Source organism: Pteropus alecto, unplaced genomic scaffold, assembly GCF_000325575.1.
Source record: "Pteropus alecto unplaced genomic scaffold, ASM32557v1 scaffold76, whole genome shotgun sequence".
Lineage (NCBI taxonomy): Eukaryota > Metazoa > Chordata > Mammalia > Chiroptera > Pteropodidae > Pteropus > Pteropus alecto.
Window position 1 is genome coordinate 6,220,207 of NW_006443138.1, and position 22,145 is coordinate 6,242,351.

A 22,145-nucleotide genomic window follows, 5' to 3' on the forward strand; every position below is an offset into this window, starting at 1 on the left:
GAAAGAGGAAGAGATGAAAATAATACTCCAGCTTTCTCTGTGAAGGTTTGCCATGTGAGGAGTTAACTTCTCACACCTCTATTACCTGGCCCCTTCAGGAGTCAATGGGAAGACAGATTCTACAATCTATCTCACAGCCCATTTTCTGAGTCCGGAGTGGCAGAAGGAGCCAGAAATGATCACTACAATAGCAGCTGAGAACCTCCAGCTTCCTCTCGTGAAGGTTTGCCGTGTGAGGAGTTAACTTTTCACATCTCTATTACCTGGCCCCTTCAGCAGTCAATGGGAAGACAGATTCTACAATCTATCTCACAGCCCATTTTCTGAGTCCGGAGTGGCAGAAGGAGCCAGAAATGATCACTACAATAGCAGCTGAGAACAAAGGAGGCCAAGAGAATCTGAGACAGCCCACAAGATGTAATACAGAGATGTACTTTTTATTGTAATAAGAAAACTCATTGTCAACAAAAAATACCTTAAAAAGTAGATTCATTGATTGTAACAAATGTAGCACCCCGATGGGGCATGATGATAACAGCCGAGGCTATGCATGTGATGCGGGGGGAGGGGGAGCAAGACATATATGGGAAATCTCTGTACCTTCATCTTAATTTTGCTGCAAACCTACAAATCTAAGAAAATAAAATCATTTTTTAATGATTAAGAAGATGACACAATAGTACAGTCATGGAGTCATGGGTACAGTTCCTGGTTCTGCTATTACAACTTGTAGTTGATAGGGAAGTGTAACGCAGTGCTTGTTAACTCTGGGTCATATGCAGGCTAAATGCATTTGTCATCTGCTGTTCATGCAGATCTTATTAGTTGCCCACAAAACCATTCCTTTTTACAGTATTTTTATGTGTGTGTGTCAATGTGCCTAGTGCCAGAAAATGAACTGTAAATGCTCTAAGCCAAGAGCTGGTAAATTACGGCCCAAATCTGGTTCACAGCCTGTTTCTGTAAAGTCCTTGAGTTAAGGAGTGTTTCTACACTTAAAGGGTTTGGAAGGAGGAGAAGGAGGAGGAGAATAAGAAAAAATATGTAATGGAGACCATAGTGCTATTTCTGGGCAAAAAGATGTGAAGGGAAGTCAGTCTGGGAGTAGGGCATGTCCATTTTGGAGTAGGGCAAATAAGACATCCCTGGGCTCCGCATTCGAGTTGTGGGGGAGTAGCATGAGTTTTGATGCACCTTATTTCTCTTTTCTGAACATCGTTAAAATTCAATTTAGAAAAGTCCACTTCCAGCCAAGATGGAATGATTTCATTCTTACATGAGGGTGTCACTCTCCTCAATTTAAGGACAAGGAATCTGCAGTTCAAAGATTTTGAGACTGAAAAGCAGATCTTACATGCTCTGGGGACAAACCCCAGTATATTGAAACCACCTTCTGAAGACAGAAACATGGAGACTTTGAAAAAGCCACGGACAGAGACTCAGATGATGCTACTACTGTCATGGCTTTAGACCCGGGGGATCTCACCAACCTTCATACATCAGTGGTTACCAACCGGGAGTGCCTAAGTAGTCTGTGGATGGATCTCTACAGTTTGAATGTTCTTCTGGAGGTAAAATCTCTGCTCTGGCTATGTCAGAAAGCATTTAATTGCTTTATATTTAGCATTTTGAATGAATTTTACTCCATACTATCAGCAGCGTCACATTTCTCACAGTTCTTGTGAGGCATCTGGTAGTGGGAAGTGTTAGTAAATGGCGTCAGCTGCCCAAACTCAAGAAGGAGAAAGTTAAAATGCATCGTGTTGATGCAATTGCCTTATCCACTTACATCAGGTTAAGGGCCAAGGCATGGTGTGAGCCAAATCCTATTAGTTCACTGAGCTCCCTTTTCAGAATTTCTGTCAATAACTGAGTTCCCAAAGACTAGAAATAGGAAGTTGTATAGAATTAATGCTACCAACTGCTGGTCATCTCCTACTGCATCAGCCCACACAGCCTGTGCTCCAGCCACACTAGAACTCTGGCCCTCCCCCTAGTCCTCTGTCGCCTTTCATGTCTTCAACCCTTTGCTCATCCAGGCACTTGGGCCCAAAATGCTGTTCGAGCCTTTATGCATCTAACCACCAAAACTTTATCAAGCACCTGTAAAGTACCAAGCATTTTTAGGTCCTGGGGCACAAAGATGAAGAGTAGTTTCTGTTCTTGAAAAGCTCTTGAGATAGACACATAACAGAAAACTGCAGTTCAATAGATGTTAAGAGAGAAATTATGCTCTGAGGGTCCTGAAGATGGAGCAATTAACTATGCTTACATTGCAAAGGGGAAGAAAAGGGGAGATTTCACAGAGGAGATGACTTTTGAACTTGTCGAAATCCTTCTTATCCTTCAAAAGATCAGCTCAAATGCAACTTTGATGTCTTCTGCAGTGGTAATCATCATCTCATTGGTGCCTCTCCCACAACACATTTCAGTCCACTTGTGCCCCAAGCAGTTGTTTTCCTGTCTTTCTCACAAGACTGCAGGCTCCGTGAGGACAGCATCCAAATTATATCTAATGTTCTCGTAGCCCCTAGCACGAGATCTTGCACACACTAGGATCTAAATAGTTGCTTACTAAACTAAACTGAATTGACATTTCTAGGGTGTCATTAACTCAAGCAGTAAAGTGAGATTCATAAGGTTCCTGGGCAGTCGTTGTGTCTAAAAATAGCATCTGCAGCGATGGCAAGATGAAAATGTCACAGATGAGACAACAGCTCATAAAAGCATCTCACAGGATATTTATTCAAAAAGAAACAGCACATGCCAGTAAGGACACAACAATTTCTAGGTAGTATTGAAGTTAACCTGCACACACATTGCTAAAGTAAGATATGGCCCATAGAAACAAGGAAGGAACTGTGATTAAAAGATGCATGTAGGGTCCCCCTGAATATCCTTAGCAGCTATAAGAACAAAAGGTCACACATAAGAGAAGAAACCATGGGTTGAGGAGAGCCAGAATTATTCAGGTGTGATAACTCTCCCACCCTCCATCTGGCATAATAATCCAGCTGAAACGAAGACTCCCACACGTACCTGGTATGGAAGCTGTGGAGAGAGAGCCACAGAAAGGAACAAGAGCACTCCTGGGTCAAAGGGGATCTTCAGTTTAGGTAACAGTCAGTACATGTGACCTAAGCACCTCTATTTCATCATGGGAAAATCTGTTGGAGAAATGGGATTCTTTTATTAACGAATGTGTTTTAACTCTAGGAACCATAATACTATTGTTTCAGATTTTCCTTTATTACTGGGTCAAAAATTTACACACGACTCAGATATGCCAAAAACTGACTTTATTTATGGTCCATAAATAATCTCATTTAAATTGGTAGACTCTATCCTGCTGCTAGGCAGGGGGTGGGGAGAGAATGGAAGCAAGAAAATGGATACATAGGTCAGAAAACATACATTATACTCAAACTGGAAAAGAGTTAATGGAATTGATTATTTTAAGGTTTGGAAAGAGCTTAAAGAACACTTCAAGAAGCATTCCAGTGCCCTGAAGCTAACAACAGCTGGAAGCCTGTTAGGGAACAGGGTTGGAGGAATTTCTAGAACCAGGAAAGGGAATTATATGGAAGAGGGCTGTCTGCAAGGAGCTGAGGTTTTTTAGTAGAAGTACACAACCAACCTGCATGACAATCTGGCAGTAGGGTTCCAGAGGAATAAATACTCTCACCTTATTCTCATTCTTCAATCTCTTGCTAACTTCTTCTATTTGCCAAATGCAGTGGAAAACCAGAGAGCAAGCATGTATATGGGACAATTCCTATATACCAGGCACAGAGTGGAGTGGAAAAAAACAGACCAGATTGACACAATCCATCCCTTTGTCTTAAACATCCACTCTTGTCGTTCAGATGGAAAAATACATGTCTCCAGCACAGGAAATACTTAGAATCTCATCAACTACTGTATCATTACAGGATGATGTCAACATGGTGATATACCCACCTGAAAACTAAAATATTAACCCCCACAAGTGCTCTCTATATAAGAAGCGGGCGAGAGAAGAGAAAAGAGGACAAATAATTTATTAACAGAAACCATATCTGCTATAGTTCCTTTTTTATAGCTATTCACAGAATCTAAATTAATAATCATGAATTCTTTCTTCCACTACCCATTCCATTTTACCTTTACTCTCTGTCTGCACCTCCATTGGCTAGGTGTTTCGCCTGGTAATGTGACTTAAACACTCATTCCTTTAGAAATAGAGTTCTTAATGATCTTGTCTCTTTGGGGTTGATGCAATTTTCTGTTGACAATACTACTGAGCAAATTGACAAGACAATCCAGTGAATCCCTCTGGTCCGGTTATTGTCTATCTAAGTCTCTTGGTGCAGTGGTGAAACAACTTCCTCTTGGAGATCAGTGTCAGTCATCCTGGCTTTCTCCACCTATTTTTTCAACAATAAACATTCCTTGAAAGTAGATTTTAAAGATAAAGTTGCTATAGCTGTGGTTGTCTCTGAGACAATGGGACCTCAGCTTTCCACCACTGGCATCGCTACATTTTGTTCTTCTGAATTTGAGTAAGGACTGTCCTTACTCAAATTCCTATATGAAGCGCTGCCTGTTACTGAATAATATAGTGCAAAGGAAGGACAAAAAAAAAACTTTTTCCTGTTAGTGCACATGATCCATACATAGCTCTTATTTCCCAGGCAGCCCCAGCCAAGTGTCACAGTAAGAGTCAACACCAGATTTCTCTTACTCTGCTCTCATCTACTCCAGTGCAATCATCCCCTCTCCCTAGACTATTGCCCTGGCCTTGCTTCTGTTCTTATCGCCCCCCTCCCTACATGCATACACACTAGACCTACTCTCTACCCAGCCGGCCACAGTGATCTTTATACAACATGAGTTATATCAAGTCTTTCCCATGCTCGAAACCCTCCAGTGCCTTCTCGTCAGTCTATCTCCAGGGGCTTGTGTCTCACACGGCTCACAGATTAGTCTTCTTGAATACGTGGATGTTGCCATCTGCTCCTGGGAGAGGAGACACCCAATGTCTCTGCCAATGCCAAAAACAAGAGCAATGCTGACGATGCCAGCCAAATGCTAACCACTGCCACCGATGTTAAAAAAAAAAAAAATTCTTATAATAGATGCCAATGATTATGTCAAGACTCCCTATGTGGAATTTGGACTATTTCATATAACTGCCAGATTTGTCAGCACTGTCCTCCAAAACTGAAGACGATTCTGGAACTTTATGCCTTATATTCACTGGTAGTCAGAATTTTTAAATCTCTGTTTCAGACTGCTTGCCTTGAGATGGAAGCTTTTGTGTTTCCAGTTTTAAGAGTATTCTTCCATTTATGGCTCAATTTCTAGAAGATTGGTCAAAAACAAGTATAATACCAAATCTTGCTTAAGGCATTACACAGAAACTCATTTGGAAGAAGAGAAGAAAGAGTCCTGAACTGCAACTTACCCCAGAAGTAATTATAATTTATAATTATAATTATAATTATAATTTTATCTTCCCAGTACCTCTCAGCATTCAGAGCCCATACCCGTAGCTTTACTTAACCTACAAGTGAACCTGCAATTTATATACATGCTCACCAATCAACATAGGGCTTAACCTAATCCTGCAGTAACTTAGGAAACAGTTTGTGAGTTATCTGTAGAATAAAACCAAGGTTCTTGATTTTTTTGTAAAAGGAAATACTTTGGAGAGCTGACCACTCACTTCCATCTTCTATGGAAAGACCTCAACATTCTTCAATGCTGGGGTTGTTTGTTCATTATTCTAGATAGAACTAGTTAAACTTCCCTCTATACATCTTTGCTCTCTTCTGTACCGCTGTACAAAGTTTGAAGATGTACAACTTTCACTCTCTCTTCAGTGTGCTTCATAATATCTTTCTCATCGTCCGCATGCAAGACTTCTCCATGAGTGCTAAACACCACCAGCAGATAAGACTCTCCCAACTCAGTCAGCTTTCCCTTTACTTTATTTCTTGACTCACAGGAAACCTGGAGAATGCTCTCCCTAACTGCCTTGAACTAGAACTAAAGCAGTTCACCTTTAGCAATAGAGGCTCCATGTATATATATCCCCCAACAACCTCACTTCTTTCTTTTACCCACAAACTGTTAACAATGCAGATGAATTTTTTCAATTTCTTACCTTTTTTCTTTCAGAATTACTTGCTGAATCAACATAATAAATCTTCGCAATATAGCGGAGAGCCCAGAAATCAGATAGACCAAACTCGATTATAGTTATACAATGTTTTTTGACATGGCTCTGATTCAGTTTTCTCACTTGTAAAATAGAGATAATACTAATAGCCAATTCACTTGCTTAGAGTCAAAAATAAATTTATTTATATGAGATCCTTGGCTAAATTAGCAAATGAGAATGATTATGTCATGATGATGATGACATAATAATATTAAAGGAAAAATATCACAAAGCCACAAGATTTAGAATGTCAAAGTATTTATTGAGTTCCAATAAACATATTATTAAACATATTTTAGATATTTATTATCATAAATATTAATATTAGTCTTATACTTAAGTAGCAATATCACATGATTTCTATAAATAAATTCATAGTAAAATGATATAAATAAAATGTATACTTATAACAATAAATAAATTCATAAATATAAAGTATTAATCATGAAAACAGTTATTCAGGGATTTTTTTTTCCTTAAAGAAATTGGACATAATCTTTTTTGTGTAAATAGACAATTGCTTAAAAGTAAATTTCTGTGTATAAAAAGCCAACCACAATAAAACATTAGGAACAAATCTCATTATGACCAGAACTACCAGGACTACCTTCTGGTCTTATGGACACAAGTGACATTGTTCTCTTTTTTAAGCTAAGCAGGGGTTTATTTAGAATCTACCTATGATTGTGAAGTTTGGCTTCCCACTTTCCTTTTGGGGAGAAAAAAAAAAAACCTATGGGGATCTTATTATTATTTCTAACAGGCAAGAAGTGTTAGTATTCATTTTCCAGCTTTGCTGTGATCAAATGCAGACATTTCTCAGGGTCATAAACAGCAAGTCTAGTTCTCCAATTGCTTTGATTTCTCCACTCTCTCCAAGCTGTGAATATAAGAAAGCACAAGCTGTTATACCAAGTTCTTAAAAGGGGATCAAGTTAGAGGGAGATGGCATGTTTAGATTGCTGGAGACTGAAACCAAGTTTTAGCCTTTCGTAACAGATTAGTAATAATACCCTTTTAGCAGGAGTATAATGTGATTTGCCAAAGACCTTAAAATTGTGGCTGTCTGAACTGAGCAGGCACCAACAGGCACCAATCTCCGTTGTATCTAACACTAAGGAAGCTGTTTAAAACTACTTCCTAAACAGACCAAGCAGATGGAAGCTGTGCTGGGGGACCCAGAGGCCCACCCGTTATGCCCTGCCCTACCTCATGGCCCCAAGATTGTCTATGACCAATTACTTGTAACAATTTAACTCAACAACCTTGAATCAAACTACACGTTTACCAATATACATGGGCTCTTTCTGTTCTCATCTTCCTGACAAAGGGGAAAAAAATAGGTTTTGACTTTTGTTGGGAAAATACCAAATAAGTCCTATTCCGTTGATTTAATTAGTAGAAAGCCAGATGCAGGTTCTAACATCCCTTCTTTCTTCCTCTTTCCAAGTAATATGCGAATGAGGCTCCCAAAGCCAATAGGAGAGAGATCCCAAATTCAAGCCCAAAGCATCCTCCTCTGAAATTCATCTACTCTATTAAATTTGCTGTAGATTATTTCAGGAAAAGCTATAAGTCATCATTATCTTTGTCCTGTATATTTTACTCTCCTTTCTCTTTTTGCTTTCTTCCACCATTCCACGTTTCCACACTTCCTTTGACATAATGTCAGGGGATATTTTTTATACCTCATCCATTCTATTATAACCAGCTCCCCACTTTTCCTTCCAGTAACAGGGATTACTACCTCCCAAGACTGCCCTCTCATTTCATATAGTGCTGACCAGTTTTTTCTCATGTTGAGCTTTCTCTGGACAACATTCTTTTCTCTCATCTATGCTTTCTGGAGCTACAGTGTTAAAAAACAAAAAACAAAAAAACAAAAAACAAAACAAAAAACAAAATGCATAACCACTCTTCCACATGGCAACCTATTGCAAATGTGAAAGTTGATTCTCCCAAAATGGAGTAAAGGCTTTAAAATCTCTTCTTTTCTCACACAGATCACCATCAGAGTTTTCTCTCTGATGTCGCTTTTCTAAAGACAACAAAGTAAGCTGACAGGAATCTTTCAAACCAGAAAGGTTTGAAACCAAGTGTACTTCTTGGCTATGGTATGCTAATATTCAGCCTTCTACATGTAGGTAATATTTTTTGTGATAAGAGAATTGATCTTCACCGTGAAAAACCACAAAGCCTTCAATTATCAAAGGAAGAAACAGGCATGTTCATTAAATCATGCTCAGGAAGAAATGCTTTAAAAAAAATCAAGATGGAAAAAAGGGAAAATTGTGATGACGCTTGTTACTGAAAATTTCATCAGTTAGAGCCTTCGTGTTTCTGAGGTTTAATTGTACCTGCTTGCAAGAGCATCACTTTCGCTGCTACTAATCATTCTTCTGGTTTTTGGATGAGTCACGATTGCTAGTCTGAGCCTTGTACTGTTATTCTTTTCTCCAAATAGGCCACATGATGGTATTATTCACTATAGATATACACTAGCTTACATCAGATACATGCTCACTAGGGATTCATTGAGATAAGAAGAAGACTAGAAAGGAAGAGGAAGCAGGAGAGGAAGAAAAGAAGATGTCCAACTTGGACTTCCATTCCACTGTAATAAATCCATTACTAATATTTTCATTTGAAACTGTGTAAAGGAAATCAAGCATTGTTCACTCTGGCTTTTAAATTAAAATCAACAGCTGTTGGTTATTATAATCTGATAATTAAATATAAGTATCAATCATTCTAGAAATTCATCCTTTATGTAAATCCAGCTCTTTTGTTATGGTTGTTCTTGGGTTTAGTTCCCCAAGTTCTTAGAACTTGGGTTTAGTTCCCCAAGTTCTAAATCATCAAATTAGCAGCTTCAAAAATCACTTCAAATAAAATAAATTTACCACCAGGCCCCTTTCTGTTTTTGAACAAGTGCTCCTTCAGATTACATGAATCAGTAGGAATATTAAATTTCTCTAAGAAATATTAAAACTAATATGTAATTCTGCTGGAGGAGCGTTGGCCTGGATGGGATTCAGAACTGCATTCTAGCTCTGGCTCTGCCACTGGCCATCCCCAAACCATGGGTGATGAGACTAGATGACCTAACTTCCCAGCGAGCTCTAGAATTCTATGATTTCCAAAATTTAGAAATTGATTTATAAATACATAGACACATCTATCCACATATGCACCTAAATTATCAATCCGATGGTAGGAGAATCAAGTAAAAAAATCACAACTTGGAAGGAAAAAAGAAAGGAAAGAAAAATAAAGCATTTGTCTCTACTATTTAATGATTTAGCATTAATAGTTATTAATATTACCTTTTTCACTGTGTCCTTCAGCTTTTGCACGTTTCTTTGGATATGCTGATCATCACTCTTAATATGCTACAAAATAAAAACCAGAGTAATTATTTTAACGTTGTTGTACTATGCTTTATGAACCTCAGTGTCCTTAACTGAGGTATGTTACAATTCACCTGGAATTAAAGTTCTTAGCATTCTTGCCCACAATGACCTAGATTTCACATGTGACCTAGATTTTCAGAGCATTTGAATTCCTTTGGACACCAAAATCCAGTCACTCCCCTTACATGGGACCTCTCTTCACCTTTGGGAAATCCTACTGAGGTTTAAGTTTGTAGAAAGAGTGGAGTGGTTTATGCAAATTTTGTCAAGATTAAAACCCTAAATGTACCTCATCAAAAATGCATGCTCAGAGCAAGAAAGATACATAAAATGTATTGTGTGAACAGTAGGCCCTCCTCAATAAATACTAAGTCCCCTTTGCTCTGCTGCTTCACTCAAATCATTTTTTATAGTTTTAAATGTTCAGAGGCATCGAGTTCACACACCTGTGATTTTGTTACTTCCCATGACATCGAAAAGGCAGGAGTCTCTGCCCATCCACCACAGAACATTAAACCTTCCGATTTCCCTCTTTCTCTTTCCCATCTCCTCCCTTTATCAACTTATACTCAATGGATCCATTTCCATATCTAGGCAGTTTTCCTTCACAGCTCCCAATACCCTTCTCAGCTCACATAACCTGAGTTGCTTTTTCTCAGGGACAAATGAACCTTTTATGCGCTAGTTTTTTAGACCCCATCCATCACCATAAACTCAAAATGTGACTCAATTAAAACAAAAACAAATACTCTGTGATTCTAAATAACTCCTATAATGGTGTTGCTGAGGCATCGCTTATTGCCAGCATGGGAGGGGGGAATGAGAGCTGGGGGAAAGGGGCTCTAAATGGGAGAAGGAAGGAAGGCAGGTAACTAGGAGTGGGTGGACTTAGGCTGGGAGGAGAACTTACACATTGGCTTAGCTTGTTGCTGAGCCTGGCCAGGAAAGGCACTACTTCCTGCATGTAGGGCTGGAATCTATCAGACTGGGGGAGCAACACTTCTTCAAGGGTAAAGTTCAGCACCTGCTTCATCAGATAGCAGCGCTCACTCATCTGCAAACAAAAATGAAGCAGCAGGGGTCAAATGAGAGGACAATCAGAAGATGCAAACCAACATCACCACCACTCCAAATAGTCACGGATCGCATGCTACCCTGCTCATCACCACTATGGCTTACATGGACTCCACGGAACAGTTTCTCCCCAATGAGACGAACATCTGTATTGTTGTCTGCCGACCTAGCCTGGAAGAGAAGAAAAGACTAAGTGCTTGGACATCGAGGAGACAGAAGAAAAGTCTGTAAGTAGAGATGTACTTTATACCCTCTCTTCAGAGCTCCATGAACACTAAGGAATGAATTCAGATGTGTGCATGAGTTTAAAATATGCACAGAGAAGTAAAGAGATGAATGAATAGTCAGATAGGCTAATAAATGGCTCCTTTTGGGGTAGACCTCAATGTACGTGTTTTAAAAGCCAAAATAGAAGGCCTTCTGGTAAAGTCCAATCTTCAAAGAGTTTTTGAAGAGACATAGAAAATGATCTCTGATCTACTAGAAGAGATAAATGATGGGTTCTTAAAATTTTCAATGTGCTCTGAAGAAAATTTTAAGAACTATTCAGGTTCCAAGTAGCTAAGATGCATAAGAGAGAAAGATTGAGATGAGTACCTCTTTAGCCAGCATGAAAGTGTGGTTGGTGATGTAGGGCTGCTGGAAGTTGGACTTGTCAAGTCTGCAGAGAGACCCAATGGGCACAGCTGCTCCTTCCTGCACCGACAGGGCAATGAGAAGAAGGCAGCCAGTGGCCAGAGTCCTCATAAGGGAAAAGCTCACAGATTTCCGCGGGGTGGCCATTGCAGACAACTCTAACTCAAACAGTTGGTGGCTAGGGAAGAAGAACCTAGTATCAAGAGAATAAGAACATAAAGGGAAAAAATTAGGTATCAAGAGGTACCAAATAAACCAATTAAGTACCAAACAAACCAATCATACCAAGTTTACACTTACCAGTTTCAATGATTCTGCTTGTGATGGGAAGATAGACACTGCTGCTTTTATAGCGCCTGGGACACCAATTTTTTTTTATTGTGAAAAATATGACATCAGCAATTATCTAATTTCCAGTACTGTCTTCTGAGAACTACCTAACCACCACAGGAGCCCACAAAACACCACTCCCTCTCCGTCCCACCTTGATATGCAAGTGTTTCCCTAAAACGTCATTATAAGGGCCCAGAGGGTGCTTTTACAGACAAATCCTAGAAATTTTCTAAACCCTACATATTTTTCAAAGAAAACAATTGCTTTGTCTTCGTAGATTCCAGATTTGGTATAATATTTTTTGATCTCCGATAGTAACTGAGTAAGCATTTTGGTCACGGACTCTTTTTTCCTACAAGCTTCATAGATTCTTATCTCATTGGAGGTAATCAGAAATAAGGACCCATGTCCTACATCTTCTGCTTTAAAATAAATAGTAATCATAGCTTGGATATATTTTCATTTTTAAAAATAATTTAATCTAATTTTTTAATATGTTGAATCCTGAAGAAGACTTGCATTTTAAAAATAACAGTGTTGGCTAACCTAAGCACTGTTTTTCTCTCATTCTGTGATCATAACAATTATGGTAGGTACAAATATACCTTAAATTTTTTTTCTCTCATTCTGTGATCATAACAATTATGGTAGGTACAAATATACCTTAAATTTTTTTTCATTGACTTATAATCGATATCAATTCAAGTTAGGAAATATTAATGCAGAACAATCTGGTCGCTATTTTTCTCAACATACAAGTATGTAAAGAATACAGGGATATAGTATTCATCTTGAAATTTTACCTGCACTCATTCTAAACAACACACAAGTCTCAGAATAATATTTCCAAAAATCTTATAACAATTTCTAGTATATATGAGTGTCTGAAAAAGAGAATCTTGTCAGACAGTGGTTACATGTTGACTTCAAATTATTAAAAATACATTGACTCCTAAATAACACCTAAAATCTAGACTTGAAACCCTCTGAAGTGGCAGGAGCGGGGAGCAAGTACACCAATGTACTGCTAAAAGAAGGAATGTGAATTCATGCAAATAGTTAAATCAGATTTTTCTCCTCATAACTACTTAAGATAAGTAGTGTTGAAGAACTTGAAGAAGGAAAGTGAAAAATTGTAAAATCTTGAGCATTCGTGAGATGGTACAGACTTAGATGAGGAGTCATAGTGAAGGGTTAGGACAGCATGAGGACACTAGCATTTAAGAAGTTGACCTTAGGAGAAAAATACAAAAAGGAAGGGTGGGAAGAAGTAAAAAAAAAAAAAAAAGACCCATTCCAAATGTTTGTTCAGAGATGTTAATGAGCCCAAGATAAGGAAATTTTTCCTTATCCAATTTCTTATTATATAAGATATGGCCATATTTGTCCAGAACTCTATATAATTATATTATCACTAGAATTAAACTATGCTATGGATCAAAAAGACTTTCGTTGGCTTCCCTGAGAATAAACATACATATGCATTCAAGTGTACATAATTTCGTTCCCATGGAAAAAGTTTCGATATTATTGAATTATATGATTTTGAGGGAAAAGTCTTTGTCTTTTTCATTTCTGTGATTCCAACACTTAGAACAGTGCTACACACGTAGGAAAGACTATTTATTCATTCAATATGTTCCTATTGAATGCATAGATAAATATCTAACATAGATAAATAGAGCTGCAAAATTAAATAATTTACTAAATATCTTTAGAACCATACACGGAGATAATTTTGGGACTGCCTTTATAATACTTCTAAAGTTGGGATTTGACCTAGTACTACTTGTCGGCTTTGTTACTGTTCTTGAATAGGGAATAATTAGCTATGAAACAAAAATAGAATGCCAGAAAATTGCAAACTGGTCTTTAGTAGCAGCAACATGTCTGTTATCCATTATACAGCCCTGATGGACAGTCATTAATAAGATAGTGTTAATGGAGCCAAGATCTTAAGTTTAGTGAGTTTGACTAAAGTGAGAATCTGAAGCTGTATTGGTTTTCTAAACAGTCATACAGGAGTCTCAGAAATATTTGTTATTTTGCATATAACATAAAAGTTTCCTGTGGAAAAAAACAACAAGAGACATATGTGCGCTAAATAATTTCAGATTATAAAAGGCCTTCTCCTTGGCTTTTTCCTTATGAATTTTCAAACATCTCCCACAAGCCACCTGAGATAAAAGAAACCCCAGCGTCAAGCTCCCAGGTCCCAGACAGAGTGTACCCATGGTTGATCTTAGGTATATGCAACAATTTACCTGCCTTAATGCCAAGAAGGGCTAACCAGAATTGTCAGCCAGAACGTAGGCTATTCTGTCTCATTACCAATACTAGTTCTAGCACTCAGAACAGTGCACATAGCAGATAATGAATAAATGCTCACTGACTGCATGATAAAACTATTTCCCAATTTGTTAATTGATGCTTGAAAATCCACAATACATTCTTTTAAAATATATTCCTCTCTAGGAGAAGTAGGACTTTAGGTATCTCAGATAAAAAGCACTGTATTCATCATACTCCTCAGTATATCACACATGATCATTGTTTTATACAAAGTTCTCTCTCTCTCTCTCTCTCTCTATCTGTGTGTGTGTGTGTGTGAGTGCACACGTGTGTAATATCACCGCCATTATTCTCCTTTCCTCCGCACCAAACATCCACCACTATCTCTATGCTAGCCACGTATTTGATATATATATTTTTATATATAAATGCATCCTTGAAAAACGTAAAGTGTTGTTTAGTGCATGTAGGCATTTTGTAGGTATTTTTATTTTGTAGAAATAGTTCCCTATCTTAATCTTTCACTTAGCACTATAGTCTTGTGCTCTATCTATGTTGCTGTGTATAACTCCTATTTCTAACATGGCATTTCATAGTGTGTAGCCATATTTTACTTATTCATTTCTCCTTTAACAGGAGAAATAGCACCCAAACCACCTCTAATTGCCCTCTCTACGGACATTGCAGCACTAAGCAACCTCATCCGAGTCATTTTAATGACATTTTTTAGAATATCTTTGGAATAGTTACCCAGGAGTAGGGCCACTGGGTCATAGGGCTAAGTTCATCTACTTTTACTAGATACTGCCAGATCGCTCTCCAGAAATGTAGCATCTATCTACTCTCTCAGATCAATGAAGAAAGTTCTTGTTTTCTTACACTCCCACCTACACTTGGTATTATCCAGCTTCAATTTGCCAGCTTTTGGATGTTTAAAATAGTATCTCATTATTGTTTTAATTTGCATTTTTCTTCATACACTTGTAGCCACTCGGGTTTCCTTCTCTTATGAATTGATTATTTACATCGGTTGCTCATTGGTATAGTGGGGCTTTGGTTTGTTGTTGCTCTTCTTGATGTTGTTGATTTATAATGATACCTTGTATATTTCAATGTTACTCTCTTTTGGGTTGTAGGCATAACAAACTCTTCTCCCAATTTGTGTTCTATTAATTTTATTTATTTGTCCTTTGCTGAACAGAAAACTTAATTTGGATGTCATTTAAGACATTTTCATTACATGGTTTGCTTTTATTTTTTTTAATTTTTTTTCAATTATAGTCGGCGTACAATATTTTATTAGTTTCAAGTGTACAACACAGTGATTAGACATTTATATAACTTATTAAGTGATCACCCCAATAAATCTAGTACCCATCTGACACCATACAGTTACTGTGATATTACTGACGATATTCCCCATGCTATACTCTACATTCCCATGACTATTTTGTAACTACTAATTTGTACCTCTTAATTTCTGCCCCCTTCACCCATCCCCTACCCCCCAATCTGACAACCATCAAAATTCTCTCTGTATTTAGATGCTTGTTTCTGTTGTTTGTTTATCTTATTCTCTAGATTCTACATATGACATTTGTCTTTGTCTGACTTACTCCATTCAGCCAGCACAATACCTCCTGGGTCCATCTATGTTGTTGCAGATGGCAAGATATCATTCTTTTTTTATGACTAATATTCCTCTGTGTGTGTGTGTGTGTGTGTGTGTGTGTGTGTGTGTGTGTGTGTGTGTACACCACCTCTTCTTTATCTTATCCATTGATGGATGGACATCTAGGATGCCTCCATATCCTGGCTACTGTAAATAATGCTGCAATGAACATATAGATTCACATGTCCCTTCAAAGTAATATTTTTAGTTTCTTCAGATAAATATCCAGAAGTGGGATAACGGGGTTCTTCCTTGTCTCTTGTTATAGCTTTTGTTTTAAAGACTATTTTGTCTGGTATGAATATTGCTACCCCAGCTTTTTGTTGTTGTTGTTTCTATTTTCTTGAAACATCTTTTTTTATCCCTTTACTTTTAGCCTGTGTGTGTCTTTTGATCTGATGTAAGTCTCTTGTAGGCAGTATATGTAAGGGTCTTTCTATCTTTTGATTGGAGCATTTAATCTATTTACATTTAAAGTTATTGTTGCTAGATATGTAATTATTGCCATTTTATTATTTATAATTTTTATCTTTTATCTTTCTTTTCTTAAAGAAGTCCCTCTAACATTTCCTGTAATACTCACTCTGTGATGACGGGTAACTCTTTATCTGTCCTTGGATTCTAAATGATAACTTTGCTAGATAGAGTAATCTTGGTTGTACATTCTTGCTTTTCATCACTTTGAATATTTCCTGTCAATTTCTTCTAGCTTGCAAAGCCTCTGTTGAGAAATCAGCTCACAGTGTTGTGGGAGCTCCCTTGTGGGTAACTGATTTTCTCCTGCTGTTTTAGGATTCTCTTTTTCTCTTTAAAATTCAATTGCAATGTGTCTTGCTGTGGGCCTGTTTGGGTTTATCTTGTTTGGGACTTTCTGTATTTCCTGGACTTGTATGTCTATTTCCTTCAAGTTAGAGAAGTTTTCAGTCATTATTTCTGGAAATAGGTTTTCAATTCCTTGCCCTCTCTCTTCTCTTTCTAGTATTCCTATGATGCAAATGTTGGTATGCTGTTGTCCCAGAGTTCCCTTAAGTTATCCTCACTTTTTTTAATTCTTTTTTCTTGTTGCTGTTCTGATTGAATGTTTTCTGCTACCTTATCTTCTAAGCCTCTGATTCTATCTTCTGCTTCATCTAATCTACTGTTAATTCCTCCTAATGTATCCTTCATTTCGTTAATTCTTTCTTTCTGACTGGTTCTTTTTGATGTTTTCTATCTCTACTTTTATGTTTTCAATCTCTTAGTTAAAGTTTTCACTGAGTTCATCTACTCTTTCTCTAAATTCATTGAGCATCCTTATAACAAGCATTTTGAACTCTTCATCTGGTAGATTGCTCATCTCCATTTTGTTTAGTTCTTTTTCTGGAGCTTTGTTCTGCTCTTTCATTTGAGACATGTTTCTTATCTTTCTATTTTGGCTGCCTACTTGTGTTTGTTTCTAGGTATTAGGTATGGCTACTATGTCTTAGTAGAGTGGCCTTATTTAGAAGGTCCCAGTGACAGTCTTCCATGGTCACCTGAGCCGGGTTCTCAAGGTATGTCCCTTGTATAGTTTGTGTGTGCCCTCCTGTTGTATTTGAGCCTTCACTGCTGTTTGCACATCAGTGGGAGGGAATCAACCTTCAAGCTGATTGTTGTGATGACTGGCCGTGACCAATGGAGGAGTTGTTGTGCAGAGACTAACCCTACATAGTAGGGTTCACTTTAGCAGGGATCTGATGCTTGCCTTGTCTGCCCTTTGAGTGTGTCGTCCTTATATGTGACCCCTGGTGGTGCTCCAGCTCAGTATGAAGCCAGCCACTGGGCATACAGGCTGGGGCTTCCTGGGAGAGGCACTACCACAGGCCAAGTTCAGCTGCAGCCAGTGCCCTGCCCTGGGGCCACCTGGCATGAGCCACCAAGCAACCTGCAGATGGCCACTACCCACACTGGGCTTGTCATAAACTGAGGCCAGCTGCCACTAGTGCTGGGCTTGGTGCTACTCAGCAAGAGATATAGGGCACCCTTTTTTAGGTTTTGTGAGCCTCTGAGAGACATTAGGAAAGTCTGCAGCATGAGCCGAGACAGGCCATCTGTATGGAAAATCCACTGAAAGCAGCTTGGGTGGGCCCACACATTGGGAGGCGCTGAGTCTCAGAATCATCAGGGCAGGGCAGCCAGTGTCAGTTATGTTGACAGAGACTCAGATATGATGCCTGCCTTAGTCTGTGAGCAGGCAGGAGAGGGTTTAACAAAGGAACAATACCTTCTGCCAGCACTTCTATCTAAGAGAAAGCTTCCCCCTCAGCCCTCTCCTTGAAGCCAGACAACTCGTTTCCTCCCTGTATGTCCCTGGCACCTTTCAAGCCTCTGCCCCAGTGCTGGAGCTCAGAGGAAGTGAGTCTGTCAGTGAATAAGTCCACGTGGGGCCCTTAAGAGAAAAGTCTGAAACTCTCTCAGCCCTCCACTTCACTTAGCCACAATCTCTGCTGGTTTTCACAACCAGAAGTTGTGGAGACTTCTCTTCCTGGCACTAGAACCCTGTGCTAGGGAGCCTAGTGTGGGTCTGGGACCCCTCATTCTTCCAGGGGGACCTCCGCAGCCAAGACATTTCTCCCAATTCTCAACCTCTACGTGCGAGTTTGGGACCAGTCCATTTTCTGTCTCCGCCTCTCTTACTAGGCTTGAGGTAGCCTCTTCTGTGCATCCCTAGTTGTAAGACTTTTGTTCAGCTAGACTTCAGGAGACTCCCAGTGATGGCTATTCTGTAGTTAGGTTGTAATTTTTTTTTCAACTGGGTTGGTCCAAGGATTTCTTTCTATGTTCTTCCCACCTCACCGCCCCCAGCTTTCTTGAAATATAATAGACAATAGTTGTTTGTATTGACTTTGTACAATTCAACGAGTTCTTTTTCAATTACAGTTGGCATACAATAGTATACCAGTTTCAGTCGTACAGCATGTTGATGAGAGATCCACCTAACTCACAAAGCGATCGCCCCACTAAATCTAGTACCCTTCTTCCCCCTTACATATTACAACATTATTAACCATCTTCCCCACGCTACACTCTACATTTCGTGTCTATTCTGCAGCTATCCATTTGTATTTCTTAATCCCTTTGCCTTTTTTCGCCGTCCCCCCTAACTTCCCTCCCATCTAGTAGCCATCAAAATATTCTCTATATCTGATCTTATTTCTGCTTTTGTTGTTGTTGTTGTTTATTTTGTTCTTTAGATTCCACATGTATGTGAAATCATGTCATATTTGTCTTTATTCAACCCATTTCATTCAGCGCAATACCTTCTAGGTCCACCAAGGAAATATCTTTTTCCATCCCTTTCCTTTTAGTCTGTGTGTGTCTTTTAATCTGAAGTGAGTCTTTTATAAGCAACATATGTAGGGGTCTTGTTTTCTTATCCGTTCAGCCACTCTATCTTTTGGTTGAAGCACTTAATTCTTTTTCGTTGTTGGTAGGAATGTAGTTATTACCATTCTTTACTCCTGTTTTTGATACGTTTTTTCTTCTTAAAGAAGTTCCTCCATTTCTTGTAATACTGGCTTGGTGTTGATAATTTTTTTAGCTTATTTTTGTCTGGGAAGCTCTTTACCTGTCCTTCAACTCTAAATGATAGCTTTGCTGGATAAAGTATTCTTGGTTGTAGATCTTGGGTTTTCATCACTTTGAATATTTTTTGCCAAGTCCTTCTGCCTTGCATAGTTTCTTTTGAGAAATCAGCTTCCAGTCTTACAAGTGCTCCCTTGTAGGTAACTAACTGCTTCTCTCTTGATGCTTTTAAGATTCTCTCTTTGTATTTAAACTTTGGCATTTTAATTATGATGTATCTTAGTGTGGGCCTCTTTGGGTTCCTCTTTCTTGGGACTCTCTGAGCTTCCTGGGATTGTATGTCTATTTCCTTCACCAAGTGGGGGAAGTTTTCCATCATTAATTCTTCAAATAGCTCTTCAACTTCTTGTTTTCCTTCAGGTAAACAAGACATGGATATTTTTACATTTAATTGTGTCCTATAGGCTCATTAAATTATTATTATAGTTTTGGTTTCTTATTTCTTGCTATCTTGATTGAGTGTCCTTGGCTTCCACATCCTCTGTATAGGTAGTTCAATGCTTGTCTTTATCCACTGTTTATTCTATCTAATTTATTCTTCATCTCATAATGTGTTCTTCATTTCAGACTGGTTCCCTTTTATAATTTCCATTTCCATTTCCATTTCCATGTTTTTTATCTCTTTGTTCTCACCAAATTCATCTACACTTCCCATAAGTTCATTGGGCATCTTTATCACCAGTGTTTTGAATTCTGCATCTGTTAGACTGTTTGACTCCATTATTTCTGGATCTCTGTTCTGTTCTCTATATGGTTTCCACTTCTTTGTCTTCCCATTTTGGCTGCCTTTCTGTGTCTGTTTCTATGTACTAAGCAAAGCTTCTAAGTTTCCCAGTCTTATTAGCATGGCTTTGTGTAGTAGGTATCCAGAGGCACAGTCCTGAGAGGGGTTCAGCTGCAGGCCAAGTTTAGCTCCAGCCTGTGCCCCTCCAGAGCCACCTGTTAAGATTCAGCAAGCAATCCACAGATGCTGTGTTTATAGTTGCCTCAAGAAATCACATCAGAAACCAAGGCCAGATGCCACCAATGTGAGCCTTGGCACTGCTTAGCAAGGAGCACTGGATTCATCGAGGACACACTTGAATGTGACTTGGGTAGGACCGCCAGTTAGGGAAGGTGGAGTTTCAGGGAATCCTCTTGATGGAACAACCTCTGTTATCCAGTTTGGTGACATCTCAGCTATGATGGCACTGTGTCCACACACTAGGAAGAGGGGAGGGCTCAACAGAGGAATAATGATACCACCAGCAGTTCTGCCCCAGGTAGAGCCTTGGGTCTGGCCCTCATTCTGACAACTGTAAGTCCCTGGTGCTCCCCTCCTCCACCCCATGCAGCCAACCCAACAATGGTACTCAGATGGAGCAGGTCCATCATCCGAAAGTTCGCTCAGGGACATGGCCCCTTTAAGAGGCGCCTGCAGCTGACAGATGCCGTGGCTGTAGGTTCTGTCCCATTCAGCCATTGAGGACCAGGCAGCTTTGCATATTCACCCTTTCCTACTTCTACCATTGCAGGGTGATTATTTCTCTCCTTAATTGTAGTGCTTGTGTTCATCTAGATCCTAGGCAACTTTCCTTGCTGTTTGTTTGCTCTGTGTTTCTGTCACAACTTTGATTTGGTCGCAAGAGGGATGAACAAACCCTCTATCATCTATGCCATTTTTTCTCATCTCTTAGGTTGTAATTTTGATATGGCTGGAAGAGGAAGCAAGCACAGTGTCTACTTACTCTCCCATCTTCACCAATCATGGTTTGCACTTTTAAAGCCTTTGTTTTAAAAGTCTCTCTCTATTCCTAGGTCACAAAGATACTCTTCTATCTTTTTTTCTATATACCTCATGGTTTTGCCTTTTACAATCAGGTTCTTTAATGCCTTTTTGTATATGATGGAAAGTAAGGAATCCAGTTTTATTTTCTTTACATAGTAAGCCAGTTTTTCTAAAACAACCCTCTAAACAGTGAGTTCTTTATCGTACGTGAATTTATATGAATATATATACACACACACACATATATATGAGCTCTCTATTTTCTCACATTGGCTTATTTATTTTTCCCTTATTGTTCTGTAGCTAGTTCCATAATATTTGTATTACTAAGGAGTGTCTTTATAACTGAACAGGAAAGTCTACCCTCTATCTACTTTTTCAGGGCTGATTTAGCTATTCTTGGATTCTTCATATATATTTCACACAAATTTGTAATAAATTTGTCTAGTTCCTGGAAAAATGCAACAAATACTTTCATTTGGCTATGATTTAATTAAAAGATTAATTTGAGGAGAATTAACGTCTTTATAATATTAACTCATTCCACCCAAAAGCATTTGCCATCTTTCTACTACTTTAGATCTTCTTTTATATCTATTGATAGTGTTTCAAAATTTTCTCCACTGAGGTCTTGTGTATTATTTTTAATTTCTAGTCACTTTATAGAAGAAATGATATTAAGCTGTTAGTAGTCACTTACACCTTGGTATAAATGAATACCAAATTGACTTGGAAAAAGAGACTATTAGGATTCTCATCTTCTGAGAACATGAAGTATGTGTGTGGTTTTTTTCAAGGTCTGTGGAGAGGAGAGATAGAGGTACCCAACAAAGAATAAAGCTAGAGACTAGGGTTCCCAAACATGGACTTTATTTATTCCTCAGCTCTGCTTGAAGATAACCCTACAGTACCCAGGACAACTTCCTACCATGGCCACCTCACCCTGCTAACACCTCGCCCACAAAGACACTTATCAACCATCGTCACCTTTCTCTTTTTCCTGAGAACTAAAACTTGTGAATCTTAAAGGGAAGATTATGCCACAGGAATGTGTTATAATATAAATGACTATAGTTTTCTCTCTAATAATAGCAAGTACTTAAATAAATTTAAATGATGAAAGAAAGCAACATTTATGCAAATTTCTCA

General features: G+C 38.6%; 1 protein-coding gene across 1 annotated transcript; it reads right to left on the reverse strand.

The window, feature by feature from the left end:
* Positions 1-6,759: 6,759 nt before the first annotated feature.
* IL22 (interleukin 22) lies at positions 6,760-11,517 on the reverse strand. Its single transcript, XM_006923717.1, has 5 exons — positions 11,290-11,517; positions 10,798-10,863; positions 10,529-10,672; positions 9,532-9,597; positions 6,760-7,085 (listed from the first exon to the last, which is right to left on the reverse strand). Exons 1-5 carry the CDS (start codon positions 11,473-11,475, stop codon positions 7,008-7,010), a joined length of 540 nt encoding a protein of 179 aa, XP_006923779.1. The 5' UTR covers positions 11,476-11,517; the 3' UTR covers positions 6,760-7,007.
* Between the last annotated feature and the right edge of the window lie 10,628 nt (positions 11,518-22,145).